Below are 21,799 nucleotides of genomic sequence, written 5' to 3' on the forward strand. Positions count from 1 at the left end.
TCCAATCTTTGACCCAATCATATTGGGTCATACCTAAGGTATTGAGCAGTTGTTGGAGTACAAAACCTGTTTTGTGATTCTTAACATTTAAAACATTTCATATTGGAAATCTCAATTATCCATCCAGAGGCCCCATCCAGGGGCCATCCCTGCTGGCAAGAGGGCAAGAGCCGGGGTCCACCCTTGACAGGTAGCCAGACTATCTCAGGGCCAACACAGAGAGATGTACACAGACAGACAACAATTCACACTCACCATTCACACTCACATTCATACGTACAAGCAATTTAACCACTGCCCAAGCTCAATCATAAAACTACGAATATGGTTTGACAGCTCAACAATTATTGATGTGTGCATTTTTGTATAATCAAATTAGGAAAACTGATTTTAACAAAACAATTTTATGTGGAATAATTGAGTCAGTATTTGAGTAATAGATGAATTGGTTGCATGCTAAAACTTGAAGATGTACAGAAATAAGTTACCCATTTAAATATTTAGTGCATTTTAACAAAACAAACAATATACATCAATCGCCTGTTTAAATAAAATATTCTATACTTCAAGTACAGATATTGTTGGTGTTGGTGGTGACACACAGCTGGAAAAGGTGGACTTGATTTGAACCACTGTATTCCAATACGGTATTATTAATTTATTAGTTGAGTATACTTTTAATAAGAATCCAAATCTGAAAAAACTAACTAATGCTGTCAAATAAATGTATTGAGTAGACTAAACAGTACATTATTTTTCACAGATTTTTAGTGAAATAGAAGGAAAGGTTTTCGTGCTTGCATGGGTTTCCTCCCACAGTCCAAAGACATGCATGTTAGGTTAATTGGTGACTCTAAAATTGCCCGTAGGTGTGAGTGTGAATGGTTGTCTGTCTGTGTATGTGTTGGCCCTGAGATAGTCTGGCAACCTCTCCAGGGTGTACCCCTCATCTCACCCTATGACAGCTGGATAGGCTCCAGCCTCCTGCGACCCTGAACAGAATGAGCAATTACAGATAATGGATGGATGGACGGCATCTCAGTAGGGTTACTTGAATTAATCTACTTACTTACCACCCTTAAAGCGGAGACCTACAGTATCCCACATATTTTTATAATGCAGAGTAACATCTGCGAATTGCTCTGTAGATGTAATTCAAAGGAACAGAAAAGGCTACTTTTCACAAAATTCTGCGAATAACGAGAAAGATGAGAAAAACGTATGGTTGCCAATATCCTTAAACAAGGCCCAAACCATCTCCAGTCCAACAGGTGGCGCTAATGAATCAGGGGCTGTGTGAAAACCAAGGAAGAAGCCACTTGCGCACGCTAGTTCCGTTGGTGTGATCTTTACGTTGTGGAGTTGGTGAGTATTTTGATGAAAACGTTTTTGTAATGTTATGTAGATTTAGTAATCTTTAGTTATTGTTTTGGAATGCACTTAATCGGTCTTTTATTACAGCTTTGGAGCCCACAGCGTTTAAGTTTTTGAGTGAGCCATTCATTACTAGCTGGAAACGCATAAGCATTATCTTAGCACTAGCATAATTACAGTTGTAGCTAGCGTTACGTTAGGCTGACTTTCTTTAGTAACATTGGTCTTGTTGACCTGTAGTAGCATGGCAAATATATCTGCTAATAATAAATAGCATAATTTAAAAATATATAGATAAAGATGCCATGTTACATTTTCAACTTAACCTTCTATTACTTAAACCGGTTAACTGCTCGTTAGCATTAAGAATAAGCTTTCGTTGTCTCCTCATAATATAAGACCGTAACGTTAACGATATATTTCTCATGCGTTCAAGCCAGACTGTTATTTCAATAATACAATACAACATTAACACAACTAATGCACACTTAGGCTAGGGTTTTTCTACATATAAGTGGTAGTGAAATTGTACACATGCTACACCACTGTCCAGGAATAACTAATATATTTGTAATAGCAGTGAATGTCATTGTTTATTTTCATCCTTGCAATGGTGTTTGTGCGTTTTTCCAGATAATCAAAAAGGATCTATTTTGAGTACATCTCCAGGTTGGACTGGTCTTGGAGTGTCTGTGTGTTTGAGTCTTTTACCTTGCAAAGATGGATTTCCAGCATCGAGCTGGAGGGAAAACGGGGAGCGGTGGGGTGGCCTCTGCCTCTGAGAGCAATCGTGACCGGCGGGAGCGGTTACGTCAGCTGGCTCTGGAGACCATTGACATCAACAAAGATCCCTATTTTATGAAGAATCATTTAGGGTCATACGAATGCAAGCTTTGTCTAACACTTCATAACAATGAGGTGAGGAGAAACTAGATACAACTCGATATGTTTTTAAAATCTTGTTGAAGTGGAAAAGTGACAAGCTGCTCTCTTCCGGTTTGCAGGGCAGCTATTTAGCTCACACACAAGGAAAGAAGCATCAGACCAACTTGTAAGTCTACATTTTGTCTTTAAACAAATATGTCAAAAACAGAGATGCAGAAGCAGTTTCTTTATCTCAGATTTTGGTTTTAGTGAAAGTGATGTTTTAAAATGTTCATCACAAAACTGCATGCAGAGGTCAAAGGTACTGCTCTGTAAAAATGTGCATTGGTTCAGCTAAGAAGCAGCTTAATAAGAAAACTAGATCCAAAGTTACACATTACCTTCATCAGAAATCAGCTTCATTGAGTTATTTTAATGTTTCTCTGTTATATTGTTTGATTTGTGACTCACTTATATCAGCTTACAGAATCCACAACTGGAAAACCCAAAAGACACGATGTGCCCAGTTGGTTGACAAACTGCTTTGTTTATTTCAGAGCCCGGAGAGCAGCCAAAGAGGCAAAAGAAGCTCCTGCTCAGCCAGCTCCAGCAAAAGTAAAGGTTGAAGTCAAGAAGTTTGTCAAAATTGGTCGACCAGGATACAAAGGTAGGCTGCGTGACTGTGCAGTCTTGATGTGCTTTATGCTGGTTTATTTCTCTGCAAAAGAAACGTATTATAATATATTGTCCATGTCTTCCTTTTCTTTATAGTAACCAAACAGAGGGACCCAGAAACAGGACAGCAATCTTTACTTTTCCAGGTTAGTGTGCTTGCTTGGAATCCCTATGTAAAATCTGTTCATTTAAAAGTGTTTGTTGTTTTGGAATATTTGTCAAACCAAGCGAATTTAAACATTAAAGCTCAGCATTAAACAGTTTTTTTATTTTGTTGATTTAGTGTATATTTGACAGGAGAGAATTTAAATGGCAGCTAAAACAGCTTTTAAACAGATATTAATACTAACCTCTCTATTAACAGTCTTGCAATATCCTCTAATAATAATGAGTTCAATTTTGTCTGCTGTGCAATTAGGTACAAAAACAAATTTATAAACTACACATTTTTCACTTCTCTGTGCTTCAGATTGACTACCCAGAGATTGCTGAGGGAATTGGACCCAGGCATCGTTTCATGTCTGCTTATGAACAGCGCATTGAGCCTCCTGATCGGCGCTGGCAGTACTTGCTTTTGGCTGCAGAGCCATACGAGACTATTGCCTTCAAGGTGAGTGAATACTGCGCTTGTGTTTCTTACATTAAGGATTCCCCACCCTGGTCCTCTGATAACATGTCCTTGCTTGTTTTCCAACCTACTCAATGTTGATTACTTGGATCACTTGTGTTCAGTCACTCAGAAATTAAAAAATAGTAGTGGGTATTGTTTTTCTCCCACCAAATGAGATGGTATCTTCCAGGTTCTGATTGAACACCCTTCATCCAGGTAACGAGCAGCAGGTAATGCAGAGATTGCTAGAAAACTTGCAGGGCAGTGTTCCCTGCAGACCTGGGTTGGGAATTTCTGCCTTATATGATATTTATCTTTACGCTTTTACATCAACATTTTTGCTCTTTTAGGTCCCCAGTAGAGAAATTGATAAAGCAGAGAATCGTTTCTGGACCCACTGGAACAAAGAAACAAAACAGGTAATCACAAGTTCATTGCCTTTCAAAACCCCAAAGCCAAAAAAGAATAAGTGATGTTAATCATCTTTCCTATTGTTTTTCTCCCAGTTTTTTCTGCAGTTTCACTTCAAAATGGAGAAAGCTCTCCCCCAGTCCAGTGGCCCAGCACCTCCTGCAGGTGTTAAGCGACCCCCTCCTCTTATGAGTGGAGTTGGTCCTCATCACTCAAATGAGACTATGCCCCCTCCTCCACCAGGAGGGATGCCTGTTCCCCCTCTCCCTCCTGGTGCACCAGGTGCCCCCCAGATGCCCCCTCAGATGCCTATGCCCCCCGTGCCAATGAGGCCACCCCCTCCAGAGGGTCTTACAATGTCTGGTAATTGATCCCATGGTGGTGGATATTGAATGATTTATTTCTTTGTTTGCAGTCACACTGAGCGGCTAGTTTCAGTGTCTACCTTAAGATAATGTAGGTGCGTTCAGTTTTAAAATTTCTTTCAGATTATGATGACATTTAGTAGATTTTGTACATTGTTTTGATTTCATGCAGAACAGTCTGTTTTTTGCAGCAGGGTGAAAAGGAACCCACTGTTTTATATAAATGCTTAATTCAGGAAATATAGCTAAGATAGAAAATGGCTCATCTTTTATGACTCTGTTTTTGTAATTAAATACTCTGGAGAAAAACTTTTCCAATCCAAAATCTGTGTTTTTATTAAAGCATCATACACACACACACACACACACACTATTGAAGTATCCTGCGATTGTGTGAGTGGGTCATAGCAGATACAGCATTTTGTAAATTGTAGATCAACAGTGCATTAATTCCTAAAATATGTTCTCAGGTGAAGCAAGGACAGGTAAAACAAAGGTCAAACATTGGTCAAAATTTGATTAGGATAGTTTCAAATGAGATAAATTTAATTAAAGCTCTATTGTACAAAGCAAAAAAGGTTTAACGCGCGTTTTGCAGTTTAATAAGATAAACTAATATCTGTTAGCATGTTTTGAAGTTGAATATCTACTATTCTGCATTGCTAGGTAAAAACAAAAAACAGATTGGTTTTGGAGTCTTATTTTTCTCCATCTTTTCTTGGGTAGCTCCTTCTAATTCTCATCTTCATTATCTCCTTCAATCTCATCATTTGGTGTTTCTTTGAGTTCCTCATTTCTCTCTCTCTCTCTTTTGTCTTTGGCCTTTTTATCTTTTACCTTCTTGGCTCTCCTATCCTTTAATTTCCCACGTGTTTGCTTCATGAGGTTTTTTTCTGGCAGTGGTTTGTTTCTCAAACCTCTTGATGCACGCGCTTTTTTTGTTGACCACTCTCTGTCTCTGTCATTTTCTTCCTCCATTTCATCATCCTCATCATCAAAATTTGGCAACCAAAACATGACATCCCATAAAGAAGTTTCAGGCTAGAGGGTGAAACACATGAAAGAGGCATATTAATAATAATTGACTGTAAATGTTCATTGGTTGATTGTGAAATAGGTTAATCATAAACCAATGCTTATTTACTTCTGGTTGTTGCAATCTGTGTCTTAATGTGCCTGGTTGTCTCACTCTTAGTCCAACTTCCTCCTCTTCTGCATTCCTATGGCCACGCAAGGTTGCTGTTTTTCAAGAGAGACAACTCGGTTACAGTATGCAGGCAGTTTTCCAACTCTGGTGCTAGTTGCATGTTTACTTGCCATGAAGCCTTTGAAAGCCTGAGGTGAGTGCTAGGATGGTAATAGCCACAAACAGACAGCGGTTAAGCGTTACATTCTTCCATGGTGTTTCAGTCTGGGTCTGGGTTTGGATTGGCAGGTGTGTGTGTAAAGATGCTGAAGGAAGATGAGATATAAGCAGAGCAGGTTCATGATTATCAGGTCATGTAAAAGTCTGGGAAATGCACAGCTGTCTTGCTAAGTGGTTAGAAGACCTCTGTGTGTATAATATAAAACTAACTTAGCTCATCTTAGCAAAAATACTGAGCGTATGGGAAACACTTGGCCATCAGGATTTCAGGACTAAAACACACTAACAACCATGATAGATCTCTTTTGTTTAATCCATACTTGAACCAAAGCATGAAGCACCAATTCATAATTTTGTGTAAAGTGTAATGTGCTTCACTAGGTAGGGCTATAACTCAGATGGTCTTTCTGCTTTGGTAAGCTAATCTGTTGCTGGCTCCTTCTGGCAATGAAAGCAAATATGTATATCTCCAAAAATGTCAAGCTGTCAAACACTTATCAGGGCTGACGATAAAGATACGAAAAACTTACGTGCACTGGGAAGGTTTGGTTGTTTGGGTGAAGTCTTGGTTTCTCCTCCAGGCAGCTGGGGAACTGAGGCCACTTCCTATTGAAGAACAACATGTATCTTGTAAGGGGAAGATAAAGATGTAAACAGTATAACATTAATCATGTTGGTTGTTTTCCAACTAACCTCTCTGATTTTCCTTGTAGCATACATTTCTGAAACAGACAGATTGAGATTTACTGTAAACAACAACTAAACCCCCAAACAACCAAATCTGGAATGGATTTATCCACATTGCTGTTATGCATATTTAGTCATTATTGTTGCCTGACATATGTTTCATTTGAACAAGATTTAAACAAAACAATGAGTTTGGTCTGTGAAGCTGTGCTCAGAGCTACCAAATGTGACCTTATTAACATACACACACAATGTTAGAGTTAATTTGCAGCATTCACCAACCTGGTTTAGCATGCAAACACCATTTTATAGCCACTGATCAGCTGAGGTTGTTTTATTGTGCAGGTTTTGGTCATAAAGTAAAATGTTAACCTCATAATATCCCCAAAGTTATTGCAACTCCCCCCACTGAGTACATTATTGTTTGTACCAGATGATGTAATCCATCTAATAGTTAGATGGATTACCATCTAACTATTTATAAATCTACATTTTCTAATAGAAATGTTTTTATTTGTTTGTGTTTCAGGGAGTAAGGCTTAATTGTCCCACAATGCCTCATGAAATTATCTTTACCACCACCATCCAGCACAGCTGAGGTGCATTATCGCTGTACTTCCTTTGACCAGGAGTCATATTTCTGTGACTCCCTGTGTTCCTGCTCCCTAGTGTTTACAGAGTTTTATAATATGCATTATGCACATTGGATAGAGGCTTTTAGGCACAAATATTACAGATTGTGTGTGCGTGCTTTGCCACCTGGTCTGCAGATCTGTCGAACATGATTCTGTGGAGGAGGATCTGCTCCTGATGGCCCTAACTCCTCCTCGAATGTCTCATAGCTTTTGTCCATCCCTTGCCTGAGACAGAGAGGGGAAGTTGGACAGTGGAAGTTCAAAGTAGCTCAACGCTGTTTATTTTGAAAGGATTTAGCAGATTATGATATACACATAATACAAAAATAATTGCAAATGAACTGGTGTTTACATTTTTGATTTGTTCAGATATGCTTTTTTGCAGTGTCACTACTGTTGTTTTGATTAGTATTTTTCACGTTGTACTATAGAAATAAAGTTATTACCATTGTCTCATCAGTGTTCCATTTTGGCTAAAGAAAATGACAAGTAAAAGGTCAGCGTCTCCAATTTATGAATAAAACTGAAGCTGTTTCTTGACCTTCACATTTACAGATGAATGCTACGAGGCCCTTATCTTACATGACATTTCTGAACGGACACTGAGCTAATGTCCTAGCAGGCCTATAAATAGATGAAGTAATGCCACGGGAGAGACAGATAGATACATGCTGCATAAATTCACAAAAAGAAAAAAGCATGTTACCATTACATCCATGGGTAGTCTCTTTCTTGACCTAAGCTTAACCTTTGGTCCCGATGAAAATAAAGACCTACTTGCCTGAACATTTTGGTTCCCTTGGGCAGCGTTGGGAATCCTTTGTCACAAGTCCGTTGTTCCTCTGCAGTGATGGCAGCAGAGTCATGTTCTGTAGTGTCTGACAGTCAAGCACAGGTGCTGAAGAATAAAAAAAACAAAAAGCATTGAGTGTTAACTGAGGCAGGGTTGACGTTATTTGGTTGTGATGTTATACAGTTGTCACATCCCAGTTGAGCACTGACAAGGGAAGAAAAAGACTACAGGATATGACACATTTTAGTAAAATGTTAGTCATGTTGGAGAAATCTTCCTAAGGTTCAATCTCATTTGGTAACAAATGCGCTAAAAAAAGGCATCACAGATTTAAAGTAATAAAAGCAACACCTATATAAAAACAAACAACAAATAAATAGTAAAATAATAACAAACAGACAAAACTTATATTAGGCGATGATTTTATTTGAGATGCTTTAAATACTTTTGAAAATCTATTTGGAGATAGTTTAAACATGTTTTACTCACCAGCAGAGGGCGCCATTGTATTTGGGAGACTGCTCAGCCCTACAGATGAAGTCTGTGGTTGGTCATGCACACAGATTAAGAGGCTGACACATTTTCTTTTCATGAAGTGATCAACAGCTGTACCCTTCATATCAAACACTTCAGCTTGTACGACTGTACATTAAATGGTCCAATTTTAAATGAGTTCAGCTTTATGCATCTGCCTATTTTGTGTTTCAATTAAATTAGAGGAAAACATGTCAGCATATTATGTGTGTGTTAACTGTGAAGCTTTGAGTCAAACTAACCATTTTATATGATATGTAGCCCACTAATGAGGCACTGTGTGAACAGATGTAAAGATGATTGCTTTATATCAGGGTGAGGTGGTTGCAGGCCACCTCTGTGTAGGCGCAGAGAGGAAGTGTTGGTAAACAGACTTGTGGCAATGCCGATGATTCATACCTTTGCTGGAACTCTGCCCAATTCCAGCTGAATCATGCATTGCTATACCCATCAGTAATCCCTTTGAATCTGACATAAGCTCTGTAACTTTAACCAGGGGTAGAGTGTCAAAAAAAAGTCAGAGTCTCAGATGGTACTCTGAGCTTTCATATATTAGGGAACATTAAAACTCACATGCTCTTTTCAACAGACATTTTTAGATTTATCAGATTCTGATGCAGTATCTGGTTTCTATTGTAAATCAGACGTATGACTTACAGATCACAATACATATCAACACACAAGACTTTACCATCATCGTATAATTGCTTTTAGCTGTCATATGGCTCTATGGATGCTAATGACAGCTGTTGCACTGTTTTGCTCAAGGAATATCTCAAAAACCATTAGATAGATTGCTATCCAACATGGCTCAGATATTTATGTTTCCCTGTGGATGATTTGTAACAACTGCTGATTTTTCAATTAGTGTGCTTCTCAGGTGAAAAGCTCAAATTGCTATTTGGAAGCTAGGTATAGCAATTGTTAGCATGCTTATTCACTATAAGATGGTGAACAACCTCCCACAGATGATTGGCTAAAGAAGTGTACATGATAAATGAAAATGAATTATCATAGATACAAAAAACATTACAACCCTCCATCCATCCATTATCTTACAGAATTGTGGCGGTGCATGAGCTCAGCTGTCATTTTCACGGTTTATGGACTTGTCTGGGCCCAAATGCAGAGGCAGAAGTCCAGAGCAGAATTTGGGTCACGCAGGTTAGACAGTCAGGTAGTTACAGGCAGGTAGATGTTAAGAAGCAGGTCAGTAAGAGTGCAACTCGGTTTATTAACTAAAATCACAGCTGTTCGCAAAACTCTAAACAAAGAAACCAATATGAGTGCTTCTTGACCACGGTGCGATTGGGCAACAAGTAATGCTATATTCTAACTGCAGCCAACACAACAGAGAAGTCAAGTAAATGTACAATGTAGGTTTTAACAGAGTGAATGAGTGAAGAGTGAAGCATAGCTAGAAAACTCCTCAAAATAAAGTCACGACAGGTACTAACCTGTTCTCTACAGCACTAAACAATAGTAAGAGTGTCATATACAGTCATATACAGCTTCCCTTCCAAAAAGAGGTGAGTGCTATAACTCACCTGTACTGGAAAGTAGGTAAGTATTTACAATTGCAGGTGACATGGGGACTGCTGGGCTCCTTTAAAAAATAAAATTACAATATTTCATCTTTACCTATTAGATAATAAGGTTACATTTTTCAGATTTTATTAAAACACTTTAGAATTAATTATTTTCTATGTCATTACCAAGAATAATTTATCAGACAATCCAGAACAATATACACTGTTTTGTGCAGCTACGTGTGGTTGTGCTGTGGACTGTAATACGTTGTCCTGTAAACTAAACACACACAGAACATTACCGTGGCATCGTGTACTTTTAGTGTTATTCTCACTTATAATGAGCTCATCTGCAGACTTAATTAACCAAACGCACACTCTCATCCCACTAACTTGTCAGTTCTTATTAGTTCCAAGGATACAGCCTAGTTATGCATCATTTGTGATAAAAGACCTTTCAATTAACACTAAATAAAAGACATTTCAGTTGGATAAATAAATTCATTCAAATAAACTGAGACTGCAGATTGACAGATTTGTACCTAAATGCTAATAGGTAATCAAGCTCCCTCTTATTTCCAGCACATGAGGTAAAAAAATAACATAAAATAAAAATAAGTCAAAGTTTGCGCTCAAGTCTTAAAGAATGTTTCAAGGGCAAGAGAAGCCCCCTGTGGCCAGAACGTGCCCAATAAAGTGAGCAAACAGCACCCGCGGACATTAACATTCTAAATTCAAGCAGTGGATGAGGTTTTCTGTCCCCTTTTGTCCTTACATAATGGGGACTGTGCTCAGAGGACAGACTGGCCGCCAGGACCCAGTGGGAGCTGCTCTATGCCCTACCTCATAGAGGAGTATGGTAGACTACATTAACTGTAGTCTGTCTAGGACATAGTGGTTTGAATTACCTACCATATCGCTGTTAAAACGTAGATTTGATGATGTTTCCAGAGCTGTAGATTCAAGATTAGGGATTAAATTAGCTGTAAAACCTAGTCTGCCGAAGTCTCCAAACTCCAAAATGTCTTTTTAGGTCTTATTACAGTGTCAAAATCTTCTCCCCGTAACGTCAGCATCATCAAAAGTAGAGATACGTTTCACACGTACATCCAACTCAATGCCATGAAAGCTTTTGAGAAGAAAAGGTGCACTATTTTAATCCCTGGTGAATCGTTCATTGTATCTGGCATCACCTCTTACAAAGACAATGAGTTTTCCATCCCACCTTGAATATGGCTGCGTGGAGCAATCATTAACATGTGTTTTAATAGGAACAACTTAGGATAAGGATACATTATGGGCAGTTGTGTGCAAAAGCTTGCATGCCCAATATTTTAAATTGGCAAAAAGAGTAAAACAAAGATTTAGTTAATCAACATATTTATTGCACATTCAGCTATTACAAAAGTTATCTCATCATCAGAAGTAACAAAAATAAAGTTATCGTAAAATAATGAAATCTAAATCAAAAGTTTGCATCCCCCCTGATAAATTAATTGAAAATATTGTTATTGTCTTTTAATTTCTGATAAAGGAACAATTTGCTAGCTAAATATGCATTAAGTAATTTGGTGATGAAATAAAATCTTTGGTTTGCTCTTTTTTAAGAGACAAGTTTAAGTTTAAACAATCTCGGAAGCATTTGGCTGGTGAATAACTAGACCCCTGTTAAGATGGAGATGAGTAGAAAATGATTTATCTCCTCTGGATTTTTCTGCATTTTGGAAATATTGTGTCTGTCATGGTGCAGCAAAACTGCTCCATTCAGCTCTTTCTGGAGCCCTGTGCTTGATTAAATCAACCCTACAGAGCAGCATCAGCACTTTAGATTCAAATTATTCACATATGGAAGATGGGTGTTGGTTGTTGAATGTTTAAATGAAGAATATAAATTGTAGTTTATTTACATGATAGTGTTGGTGGAAAAAATGGGAAAAGCAACTCTTACAAATGTTTTGTACTCTCGGACCAAGCAGTACAACTGTCCTTAGAGACATAGATTAAATTGTTTATTTGCATTTTAAATTATTTTAGTATTTGTTATTCCCCAATAAATGTGTTTCTATACTGTGTGTCATATAATGTAAATGGCTTTATAAAAGAGTAATATTGTGCACAAAGCAAGCAGCTGCAATCCTGCGAGCAAGTCAGGGAGACTGAACCAGCCAAGACCTGCTTCACAGGACAAGAGATCCAGCCTTCAGCACAGAGATCTGCCTGAGCGTTAAACATCCTCCTTCTTCAATGTGCTGACAGTGTAAAATCTGTGTTTAAAGAGGAATTATACTAGATCCACAAGGATTCAGTCATACATCTCAGCGCTGCTCGCCTTTCACTTTGAATCTCATAGTAAAGCCCTCATGTTCTCTTGAAGCCACTGTGGGACTTGTGTGATTCTTTGCCGGTCTGTATCTCTTCAGGCAGCTTGTGTAGCCTTTGAACTTCTGGAGACCACAACAGTGAAAAAGTGAATGTGAGTCCTGCTGGGTTCATAAGGGAGGGCACTCTGCTGTGATCCAGACCGTGCCCTTAGGCTGATAAATGTTCAAATGTCCAAACAGTGTGATAATCTGTCCCTCATTTTCCCTTTGCAAGAGGAGGGCGCAGAAGTATAACATCCAGACAGATTCATCTGAGGAAGGAGATGGAGTATAATGTTGACCCCTGGGGGAGTCTGGGATGTGCTGGTGGATGACTCTGGCAGGAGGAATGCTGTGATTTTAGGCAAAGATTAGGATTTTCATGCAGGCTGCATTTCCTCCCACTGATGTTTTTGCAGCAAGTATCTTTAAAGCCTCATTTTATCACAATGTGATGAGTGCACAGGATATCGAATTAAGGTGAGACAACTGAGAAGCAAAGGAGACAGAGGAGTAATTGTGAGAGATGTTCAATAGCTTCTATTATTGTCTGCACTTCCCTGTGGTTTTTCATTTTCCCTCATAACTTTTCCTTCTAATTTTCACCTTTTAAAATAGATTTAACACTTGTTCTCCTGTTTATTTTAGGAGGCATGACTGATTTTTTTTCCAGAAACAAACTGATTCACTTTTACAGTCAAACACCTGAGACTTGCTTGGTCCTAATACATGCTCACACTCCCTCTCTCCCTCTCTGTCTCTCACTGTCTGTAACCCACTGTATTGACCGAGTAATTTGCCCTGAAATTGTACTGCAGTCTCCCGGGTGCTATGTGTATTAATTACCATCTATTCATCTGAGGCTATTCAGCCTTTCATCGTTCTCCAGAGTAGTGGTTCCAGGCCAATGCTTCACAGCTTCTGACACAGCCCTAATGCTGCGGCAGAAGCGCCTGTGGCAGACGAGTAATGTGAGACCTCCGCACAGAGTAGTGTGTGATTTATTACTGCTGCTCGGTGTTAACCACGGTGTTGACACATGCATGAGTATGGACATGCAAGAGTTTGAGCTTTGATCACATGATGAGTCCATTAAAAATGCTTTTTGTTGTTCTTCTTTATACATGTTAGTGATAAACATGCAGTTGTGTAATATAATGTCTGAAACACATTAAGAATATATTAAATTGTTTAAGATAAAGTCTGAAAGTGAGACAGAATGCTGGTGAGGAATGAGAAAAGAGTAGTGAAGAGGTCTGGGATTTTAAAGTGGTTGGTGTTAATTATGTTATCAGTAAGACTTTTGATGTTAGTGCTGATAAATATTTGCAGGCCTCTGTCAGTTATGTGCACACAAGGAGCTAGAAAACAGAGACACACGTTGTTGTGTGGACAGCCAGTTCTGTCTCTGAGGATGCAAACTCAGTTTAATTTAATGCACTTGCTTTCCAAATAATGTTGCCTTTAATCCTTCATTGGTTTCTCACTGTTATACAGCATTACAGCGGATAAGAAGAATGACTGCATGACAGCATCCTAAACCCTCCTCTTGCTCATCAATGATCCTTCTTCTCATCTTAATCAAAGAGCCTAAGACGCACACACACGCACACACACGCACACATACACGCACACGCATGCACGCACGCACATGCACGCAAGCACACACGCACACACACATACTTAGTTTCTTTCTTTTTTGTGTTCATCCTGTGCTATCAGGAAAATAATCCTCTGGGTCAAGACGTGGTAATTTAGTGGAGGGCAGGATGTGACTTATTATCCTGCACAAGTGGAAAACTTGTTACTCAGACATTTTACTAAAGTAGCAGTAAAATACTGTAAAAAATTGAATAATGCAAATGTAGGTTGTTGAAATTTAGTTGAACTTGAACAAATCCAATAAATGCAACGCACACTTTTTAAAGGAAATCTGTCTTTTCATATGTGTAAGGACTTCTAGAACTTGAAAAAACAAAATAGTCTAACCACAAGTTTTGTTTAGTGGCTGTTCTAGAGCTTTTAGTCACATACAACAGCAAATGAAGTTTTCGCAGTTGTACTTGCTCAGAATGGAAAATGGAGCATTTACAATTCAATGAAAACTGCAAATTCTCAAAGCTCCAAACATTTATTTATACATCATTCTTTGTCTACAGAGGTTTAGCTGAGCAATGGGCTCTTTTTATGTGGCATTTATTTACAAACTTCTTAAAAGTTAATGTTAAAAATTTAGTAGATAACCAAAGGCTTTAGAGACACATATTATCCTCTTGTTATTCTCCTGCAGCTCACTAGTGATCACAGTTATAATGTGCTTTTACAAACTTGCTGCCTGATTTTAAAACTAACATCTACATTTTCTGATATTTTACCTTTCATGCCCCTCGATGCCGCTCTCCCTCCGCCATGTTTGTGTGCTTGCAGCCTTTCAGCCGGCCCCTAGTTGTCAACTGATTGTAGATAATTACAGCTATTTGACTGCAGCTTTCACAGCCAGTCTTTTCTGGAGGCACTTACAGAGAGAACCTGCCAAGCAGAGGTCCTTAACTGCCTCTGCAGACAGCTACAGACACAATGGCACAATGCGTTTGATAGAATATTAATCATATGTCTGAAAGAAGCTGGTGCTATGCACACAGAAAGCTGTTCTATATGGATAAATGTCAATATCTAGACGGTGAAGGTTTATACTGATCTGAGCAACTACAACTCAAGGAAAAGTAGCAAAAATGCATTATTTTCACACCCTTAAACCTTTAGTGCAGCAACTCAGCACTGCAGCAAATTATAAAACATTTAGTCATGTGGCAAATGCTTTCATCCATAGCAACTTACAAGTCAAACTCATTCCCATTTTTCAACAGCCAACCATTTTTCAAGCAGAAGACACACAAACTGTTTGAAATATGTAAAAACAATAACAACACTTAGTATTAATAGCTTGTTATTGTGAGAAGTAAGAAAGTACTGTGGACATAATTTACTGGCAGCCTCAGCTGGAAATGAGATTCATCTTAGTCTAGTTTTTAGAGACCAGCCTGCTGTCGCACATACTATGAGCCTAATCTTGGTTTGAAGGAATGTAATTGTTCTGGAGCTGTCATACATTAGCTACATGCCTCTCAGCTCAATGCAATATCCAGAACAGTAGGAATGAGTCAGATTCTTTATGATGACAGCTTTGCCCGTCTTTTTCTGGCTCCCTCACTTTCTCTCACTGCCTGCCTGACATTTTCGTCTCTACCCCTTCTTTTTTGTCCCTTGTCTTCTGTGTCCTCCCGCCCTCCTTTGTTTGTCTGCTGCTTGCATAAGCGCTGCTGTATGCAGTTACAGCAGAGACTTGAGGACTCGTCACAGCCCTCACTCAAGAGGATCCCCCCCTCATGTGTGCCTTCTTGTTTCATAGCGAGCAATGACAGCTGCGCACTTGACTACAAGCAAAAGTGGATGATAGCAAGAGAGATCAAAGCAGAATAAAATAACAAACATGCACTTTCTTGCTCCATCCTTCTCCATCTTCCACATATCCCTCGTGTCTCTGACTCACATATGTGAGGTATATAACTTTCAAAGAGGGACAAAAGTTCAAAGCAATAACTTATTTTTAATGAATGATCTATTAGATTCAGACTGTCAGAAATGGTCCCAATGATGAGAGGGTAGGTAGATGCTGGAAGAAAAAGAGGGAGGAGGACATGTCTGCAACAGGATTCCCAAGTTTTCTGCAAATTTAAAAGTAAAACTTAAAAGAAAAGAAAAGTGGAAGTAAAGTATTACGTACATTAGTGTTGAATTGTAACAAAAAAGAAAACACATTTGCTTGAGTTTTGCTAAGCTTCGCCAGCAATCAAACAACATTAATGCAGGATTATTGTGAACATCTTGCCAATAGCTTCTAAGTGCTGAGTTGTCAGCATAAGCTGGTAATAGTGGTTTTGTGCTTGAACTGTGAGTTTTCTCTCATGACTCTCCTGCATTACAAACAAATTCCCAGTGGTTAACGGATATAATCATGGACAAATCAATTCCAAACACACAAAGCACACACTGTAAACTTTATCTTAAAAAATTTTTGATGCACGGCTCAGTTGGTAGAATGGCCGCCTACTGACCATGGGGTTGGAGGTTCGCGCCGCGCTCCTCCCGGCCACATGTTGAAGTGTCTCAGGGGAAGACACTGAAACCCCAACATCCCCAGCTGTACAGAAGCTGGTCCCAAGCCCGGCAGAAAGTGGGGAGGGTTGCATCAGGCCTTGGGATAAAAACTGTGCAAAATCAACATGTGGACAAATGCTCCGCTGTGGCGAGAGCATAAGCCAAAAGGACAAAAAAAAAAATATCCAACTTTATCCAGCCTTAGACAAAACAAACGTGTTAAACAACAACCAGATTGTTTCTGTGGTGATCTCAGTTGACCTTTACTGTATTAGACATTTTTATGACAGACTTTGATAATGTAGCATGCACCACCATCAGTTTGCATACCTTATAGAATATAGTGCTAAATACTATACATCTGGTAACTGTCATTGCCTTGAAGCTGTGCGTGTGCTGCTTTGCCTGTTGTTACAGATTGTTCCCACAAACATTTAAAACTTTTACTGGGCATGCTTTGATAAATTTGGCCACACGTTTCTTATGTTAACTTTCCATGTCATTTTTTTATACCGGATTAAATACTAGTCCCCACATACTCTAGTCATGTTGGTAAATGGTGGCATATATAGGTCGCTTTACAATGTAGCTTCTCATCCACCCATTCACACACATTCTCACACAGTGATGTTGGCACCTGCCATGCAAGGTGCTTACATGGAGGACTGCTTTACCAACTGAGCTACAGCCATGTACCGTGTTAGGACGTCATGTTATGTTGTTTCCAGAACAAGAAGTATTGGTCATTGTCTTATGTTCCAAGTCTAAACCAGTTACAAAGGCCCACCCTGTAGGTCTGACTTATTTAAATAAACTTTCTTCTGTTCATAAAACTGTTTGATATGGTTGTGCCCTTGGATTCTAAGTCTAAAGTTTGTCTGAGTTTTTTATATACGGTGGAATATGAACATGTTGAACAGCTTCCTGTCTTTACATGTGTCTACTGTTTGCTGCTGAGCAGGCAGTGCATGGGGTTTTTGGAACATTTTGTTCGAAACCACTGCACGCTCTGCTAGAAAATGAAGACATGAGCTCAGAGAGAATGACGTTCATTAGCTAAAAATTCAAATTAGAGCTGCAGTAGGTTCATATGAGCAAACCCTCTCACAGTTCTCACATGCATGTTCAGTGAATGAGATATTACTCATTTCTCAGTCTATTTTTGCAGTGGAGAGATCCCATCCTGATCCCATCGATCCTGACTCCAATATAACTTGTGTTGGAGTAGAATTCTTTTTCATGGACACTAGTATATTATATTGGTGATCTGGTAGATCAATGGGTAGAGCATCAGGTTGGAATACTGATGTCTGCAGGACCATAGCCTAGCCTTTACACCAGGTACTTCCTTGGGTGAGACACCCAGTGCTAGCTCTCCGGCTACCCCCTGTGACTGCCCCAATTCTGAGACAGTCAGGAGAAAAGCAAGAGATAGAAGACCTGAAAGAAAAGATTTCACTAAGTATGCAAAGCTTCCTCCTGGTCATCTTTATGCACATACTGACAAATGGACAAGCTTTACTCTTGTTTATCTCAACATTGCAGGCACTCAGACAAACCCCTTTGAGTTCCCATGCAGGCTCACATATGTGATTGTTAATGCCCACTGTGTGTTTGCTGGCACCTGATGACAGATATCTCACTGCCGGTTAGCTGAGTATATGTGCACATGGTAGATGCATTGATGAGATCTCTCTCTGTAACACGGGAACCTGCAGTACTTCTTGAACATTTAGGCAACAATGAACCTTTCAGTCACATTTTATCCCCTGTTGAGTTGAATAAATGCATTTGCATGTGTGAATGGTTACAAAAATGAGAAGGGTTTGTTGCTGCCTCCTTTGATTCATTTCACTTGGGTTATTTGCATGATTGTGACCCTGTAATGTCATTGCACATCAAGGTCTTAATTTTAGTTATATATGTATTTAGCATTAACAGTAACCCAGGGAACCAGCTATCCAACCCATTTCAATGTGAAACAGCAGGGAAAAATGACAATACAAGATCAATGCAGGGTTAGATGTGTACTGTGCAGGAACATCTGCCAGATTGTATTTAGTTTTTTCTGTTTGTAAATCTACACCCATTGATCAGAGGGTGATCAATGTATGCCTTGTAATAATAGCCCAAGACTGTTTCCATTTCAGCTCCCACACCAGTTGCCAAAATAAATAGGATTACCATTTATTTTCTCAATGCAGTAAGAGTGTGATAATTAATGCAAACCTGAGCCTCATTTATCAATGTTTTCTGTATGCATAAATAACATGACGTTTGAACAACTGCTTGTTAATTTGTTAATATACCACAAGATAATGGGTACCCGCTGTAAATGTAAACGAAACTATTCCACCTTTCTGCAGGTCTGATGCTTTATAAAATATTTTTTCCCCCATTGCTTGAACTGAGGTAATAATTCACTGTGTTTTGTCTTTATAACATTGAGGCCTGAATCAGCTGTGGCTTGCTGCGCTGACATGGCCCTGGTCTCAGGTGTTAGGTGGCCATGCCAGGCAAAAAGCAGCCCAGCCTGCATCAGGAATCATCATCTATCCCCCTTCACTCACATTCTCCGCTGGGAGATAAAGCTCTCATCACTCACCCCTCTCCATGAGCTCTAGTGATTGGCTTATTATCAGATGTCCTGCACAGAGGAAGAATGGGCCATGCATCACTGCACACATTGCTGCTTTCACACATACACCCTTGTGAGCCACCACACATACACACACACACATACACACACTTACAAAGAGGAATCTGAAGAGATAACATCTTTTTGTCTTTGCTAGCTGTAATAGGCTGGTGGTACCTTATCCACATTTTAATATGAATAGACACTGGTGCACACACATTGCAGAAGAAGATATGAGCATCTCAGACTGCCCATTCTTTTACTATGAAAACCTGCCTGTTGTCATAGCTACGGAAGTTACCTTGATGGTAAATATCATGTTCATAGGAGACTTAACCAAGTTTAAATGTAAAAGTCAGTTTATAAGTCAGTGTTAGTGCTAAATAGCCGTGAAAACAGGCTGTTGGCTCTGAAGTAGCTTTGTCAAGTTTGGGAATAATAACTCCTAATATGCTTTATGGGAACTGTAGGATGTTTTTGGAACTTGACACGTTTGGTACTAAGAGTCATTGTATGTCAACAAATGCTGCTTTTGCTGCTGCTTTTAGCGATTTTTCTATTAATCTATCAAGACCCCAGGTGTTGCGGAAGTGCAATAACAAATCCCTGGAGTCGCACATTTATAGCTTCAATCTCTGCATACATACCATCATGGAACTCAAACAATACATAGCATAGTTATATAATACATGGCTGCATCAGGGTATTTAAAGTACAGAAAATAAAATGCTGTATTACATCACATCAATGATTTCATAGTGAAGTGAGATGCACGCTGTGCCAGCTGTGACTACTGGTTGCTGTTTATGGGAAGGTATGTTGGTCATAGGCTTGTTGACTGTAGGTCTTGGCCATGTATCATTAGTCTTCTATTTCAAAATCTTTAATTGAAACCATTACCAAAGTGAAAGCGACAATGAGATAGTTTGGAAGGGCCTGTGCAGTAAATAGGCTGTGTGTAATAAACTGCAGTTTGCTGGGATAATTTATACATGTTTCCATCCTGATTTCGCTTCAGCTATAGAGCGAGGGCAGAGATAAACAAGAACAGGAGGAAACAGTGTGGTGGCACAGGCACCATGTTGGTGAAGTCAAGTGACCAGTGTCCTACCTCATATAGAAAAAAATAGTAGAAGGTCTTTTGTTTTGCCTATAGCACAGGATATATTTTTCAGTCTGAGGTGACCAGAGGTAACCACCAAAAGCTTCAGCAGTCTCCCAGCTTCTTTCCCTTTTATCCTCTTTACACAATCCTTTGATTTTTTTGGCCTCTTTGCCAATCGAGTCTCCAATGCACTCTAATTCTGCAACCAATTTCATACTATATTTCTGTCAAAGCCTCCGTTTTCCCTTCACTTCTACCCACTCCTTGTCAATCCTTCTCTACTTCATGCGTTGCATATTCTCATTTAGACCTCCCTCTTCCTGGCCAGTTTAATCTTTCCCTCTGATGCTCCATTCCCCACATCCCTTTTTCTTCTTTTCCAGGATATTTCACTCTTTCTCTACTCTATCCCTCTGTGCCCTTCTCTCTGCCCTCCTCCATATTTGCTCTAAGCCCTTCTCCTTCAAGCCCAGTGTCCCAAGTTTTGAACAGCACGGAGCTGCTCTGCTTTTCTGAGAGCTCAAGGGTGTGTGACGCATGGTATCTTCAATATTTGTGAACTTCACAGACTGTCAGGGGAGTTGTAAGTGGTACCAGTGGTGATTAATGTGCCGTCTTTCCTCCTCTCATGCAGATCAGACATCCTGGGAGGTGAAAGGCAGTACAAGGACAGGAAGTGGGGCAGCAGAAAAGAGGAAGTCAGCTGATGGAAGAAACGTGCTTCTACTTATTTTACAGGAAAAATTTGTTGATATATATTGGATAGAGCACAACCCATTTCCATTCAGTACATGTTTTGTGTAGCAGAAAGGGTTCACTGTATGTTATTAACATTAATGCATGGCAGCAGTGGAGGTGGGTGGCAGAATTAAATAAAGAAAACTCATTTTTTAAGCAATTTCTGCTGGACTGCCTATAAACAAAATTCTTGGAGTTAAAAATCAGTGGTTTAAAGCATTTGTAGCCAACAGATATGTGCTTGATGGCAAAAAACGTGACACTTGCAATATAGGTGGAAATACGTACATAGTATGTTTATTCAAATTCATGATTGATGTCTGTATTTGACAACAATGTAGCATATGTTTTAATGTCTTCTGGCCTTAAATATTATTTTGGAACCTCAGTGCAAGAAGACTAAAAATACATTAAAATATTGAGACAGCCATGAGATCTCACCTCTGACTTTGGCCTTCTCTGATTAGTTATGGAGTGTTCACATAAAGAGTTACAAAAGCCTGTGGCCAGTGACGGCTGCTTATTTATTGTCAGTGGAAACCAGCTATGCCTCCTTGCGAAAAGCTTAACTTTACGCAAATATGCTCTGATCCTGTTTAGCTACAGTTGGACAGGAGCCAATTAGGAGAGTTTTGATTCCTGTGGAAACCAAAGAGAGTCAGTTTACTACCCAACATAAACAAATGTTAATCACATGGAGAAAAAGCTGACTGTGCTCTCCTGACTAAGATGTGTCTTTAACATGTTATGTAAAGTAACCTGAACAGAGAAAATGTAACTTTATAAAAAACTTTCCGATGAGGCAGAGCATGTGGATAAATGTGCTTAGTACAACATTGTATCTAGATTTGTTAATGCCCAAAAAGAGCTAACAAAGAAAGGATGATGAAAAAAGCTTTTATCCCAGCATCCCAACACCATCGCCTCTTTACATTTAGACTGACTACAATGCCCTAC

General features: G+C 39.2%; 2 protein-coding genes across 4 annotated transcripts; one reads left to right on the top strand and one right to left on the bottom strand.

Annotated features, from left to right (window-relative positions):
- Positions 1-1,243: 1,243 nt before the first annotated feature.
- sf3a2 (splicing factor 3a, subunit 2) lies at positions 1,244-7,443 on the top strand. The gene is made up of 9 exons (XM_067475211.1): positions 1,244-1,365; positions 2,008-2,292; positions 2,379-2,425; positions 2,796-2,905; positions 3,010-3,059; positions 3,383-3,523; positions 3,874-3,942; positions 4,030-4,297; positions 6,882-7,443. Exons 2-9 carry the CDS (start codon positions 2,095-2,097, stop codon positions 6,893-6,895), a joined length of 897 nt encoding a protein of 298 aa, XP_067331312.1. The 5' UTR covers positions 1,244-1,365; positions 2,008-2,094; the 3' UTR covers positions 6,896-7,443.
- On the bottom strand, positions 4,635-7,992 carry LOC137098699 (junctional sarcoplasmic reticulum protein 1). Of its 3 annotated transcripts, none has more exons than XM_067475213.1 (7): positions 7,769-7,992; positions 7,112-7,212; positions 6,359-6,387; positions 6,196-6,271; positions 5,617-5,751; positions 5,444-5,538; positions 4,635-5,340 (listed from the first exon to the last, which is right to left on the bottom strand). In XM_067475213.1, exons 1-7 carry the CDS (start codon positions 7,774-7,776, stop codon positions 5,032-5,034), a joined length of 753 nt encoding a protein of 250 aa, XP_067331314.1. In that variant the 5' UTR covers positions 7,777-7,992; the 3' UTR covers positions 4,635-5,031. The 3 variants fall into 3 exon arrangements, with proteins under 3 accessions (XP_067331314.1, XP_067331313.1, XP_067331315.1); XM_067475212.1 differs by lacking the exon at positions 7,769-7,992 and adding an exon at positions 7,434-7,513; XM_067475214.1 differs by lacking the exons at positions 5,617-5,751; positions 7,769-7,992 and adding an exon at positions 7,434-7,522.
- Positions 7,993-21,799: the final 13,807 nt, after the last annotated feature.

This window comes from Channa argus, chromosome 14 (assembly GCF_033026475.1).
Source record: "Channa argus isolate prfri chromosome 14, Channa argus male v1.0, whole genome shotgun sequence".
NCBI classification, from domain to species: Eukaryota; Metazoa; Chordata; class Actinopteri; order Anabantiformes; family Channidae; genus Channa; species Channa argus.